Source organism: Rhea americana, unplaced genomic scaffold (genome assembly GCF_003343005.1).
Source record: "Rhea americana isolate MKP2758 unplaced genomic scaffold, rheAme1 scaffold_1115, whole genome shotgun sequence".
Lineage (NCBI taxonomy): Eukaryota > Metazoa > Chordata > Aves > Rheiformes > Rheidae > Rhea > Rhea americana.
The window spans coordinates 1-2,012 of record NW_028185168.1 but is presented as its reverse complement, the minus strand read 5'-3'; the positions used below and the strand labels follow the sequence as shown (position 1 = coordinate 2,012).

Here is a 2,012-nt window from a genome sequence, read left to right as displayed (position 1 = left end):
CTTGCTTTCTCATGTTCGTCGTCTTAATCTCTGGAAGCCCCGTGCTTGTTTAGTTTATTCTGGCAGGAATCTGGATTTGCTTCAAAATGCTTTGTCGGAGCAGAGCTCTSTGTGTGTGTGCGCACGTGTGTGTAAGTGTTTGTGTAAATATGATGTGTGAACGTGCGCGTTTACAAACGCGCACGCAGAGCCCTGCATCCCCCAGTACGCGAGCGCCCGGGCACAGCGAGCTGCGTGGGCTCTGTAAAGTCAGAACCAAATCTAGGCTGCCTTCCGCAGAAACGAGTTGCAGCGGGGCAGAGCTGAGCGCTTTTGTTTTCCGTGGGGAGAGGAGCAGTCTCCGGGACTGGGGAGCTGCCCGGGCGCGGGGGGAAGAGCAGGTCCTTACCGCCCCCCCTCGCCCCYCGCAAAATTCCCACCTCCGTGCGCAAGGCGAGCTTCCCCCCTTTGCATAGCTGCAAAGTAGCTTTTCTTCTTCTTTTTTCTTTCTGCTCTTTGCTCAAAAGCCCGCGGCTCGCGTTGCCGCGCGTAAACCGCGAGCGCGGCGCGGAGCCCGGGGCAGCCGCCGGCGGACGGGGCGCGGGGAGCAGCCCCACGCTCGCTTCCCGAGAAGGCGAGAAATGAGTGAGGAAGGGGGGGAGCGGAGAAAAAATGGGGCTGAGTAATAATTGCCATTTTCAGTTCATGGGAGAGGATTTCGGGGAGGCGGCGAAATGCAGCGGGGCGGGGGGGGGGGTCGCGGCGGCGCGCAGCGGGCGCGGAAGCTGCGCCCACCCCGGGCTTTCTCCGGTTGCCTTTCCTCCCTCCAATTTGCTTCCTAAATAATCTCTGCTAACACCCCTCATCTGTGCGCTCTGTTTCTGCGACCGTTTTGCTAACTAATCGCCTCGGTGGTTTTTTACGTGGACGCACAGAGCCGCCCGGCAGCTTTTGTGCTCCCCCGGCTGCAGCAGCAGCGCTTTGAAATGCGGCTTGTTAGTGCAGATGTTTCACTTCAGATTTAAAATTTTATTTGAAAGAGTAAAAAAAAAATAGTCCTTCTTGTGTAGGTAAAAGCTTGTGCATGTTTTGGTGCTATTTTGAAAGCTTAAGTGTGGCATGGATTGGAGCTGGTTTCCATGAATGCTGCTCCCTGTCTCCTCTAAAGCCAGCATCCCCCCCCCCGCCCAAACACTCCGGTAAAGAAACTTCTCCACCTAGGATAATTGCAGGATGTTTTCATAAAAGAAATATTCATTTTTTCCCCCGATAGTTCTTGCTGTATAAAGCCCCGTGGCTTGTGCCATGCAAGGGGACCTGKGTCTGCCCTGGTGGCTGGTGCTCAGGCTGTGAAAGCCCCAGCCCCGGGGAAAAGCGGAGGATGTGTTTTCCTGCTGCTCAGCTCCAGTGTTTATGCATGAAATAAAAGCTGGAAAAGCCAAGGGGGTTGGATGGGTGCTTCCAGGAGGATGGGGAAGAATAATTCCTGCTGGCTTTTAACAGGGTTTGTGCCCCTAAAGCACCCGTCGCCTTTGCAAGCCCAYGGTGCACCCGTGGCCTCCTTTGGCGCCGCGGGGTGGGTGCGAAGGGCCTGGCTGCTGGGTGCCGGCCCGCGGGGTGGAGGCGCTGGGTGAGGGCAGCCCCGATGGGGCGATTAGTGGGCAGCCATCCGGACGCCTGGGCCCCCTCCCAGGCGGCGGCGGCGGTGGGCACTGGCGGAGCCGGCAGGAGCGTGGCTGGAGCCGGGCAGAGCTGGGGCGCGGGCGCTCGCCCGGCGTCGCTCCCCTCCGAACGCCCGCTCGGGGGGCACCGTGCTCCGCACCCGGGGTGGCTGCAGGCCAAAACCCACCCGCTTTAGGCAGAAAATGCGGTTAAGCCGGCTGAGCTTTGCGTGACATGGGGGCGCCTGCGTCCACGCACGCTCGCTCGCGGAGGGGATCGGCTCACGTGAAAATCCTCTTTTCTCTCTCCCTTCCCCCCCCCCCCAAACCTCCCTTAGGAAAAAGCTTCACCCTGACGATCACGGTGTTCAC

General features: G+C 59.2%; 1 protein-coding gene across 1 annotated transcript in view; it reads left to right on the top strand.

Annotated features, from left to right (window-relative positions):
• Positions 1-2,006, top strand: part of LOC146600895 (runt-related transcription factor 3-like) — a gene marked incomplete at its 3' end in the record, with an annotated part of 5,651 nt that extends 3,645 nt beyond the window's left edge. The window contains exon 3 of the mRNA XM_085315897.1: positions 1,979-2,006. Coding sequence (XP_085172023.1) covers positions 1,979-2,006 — 28 coding nt within the window. The remainder of the gene's footprint in view (positions 1-1,978) is intronic.
• Between the last annotated feature and the right edge of the window lie 6 nt (positions 2,007-2,012).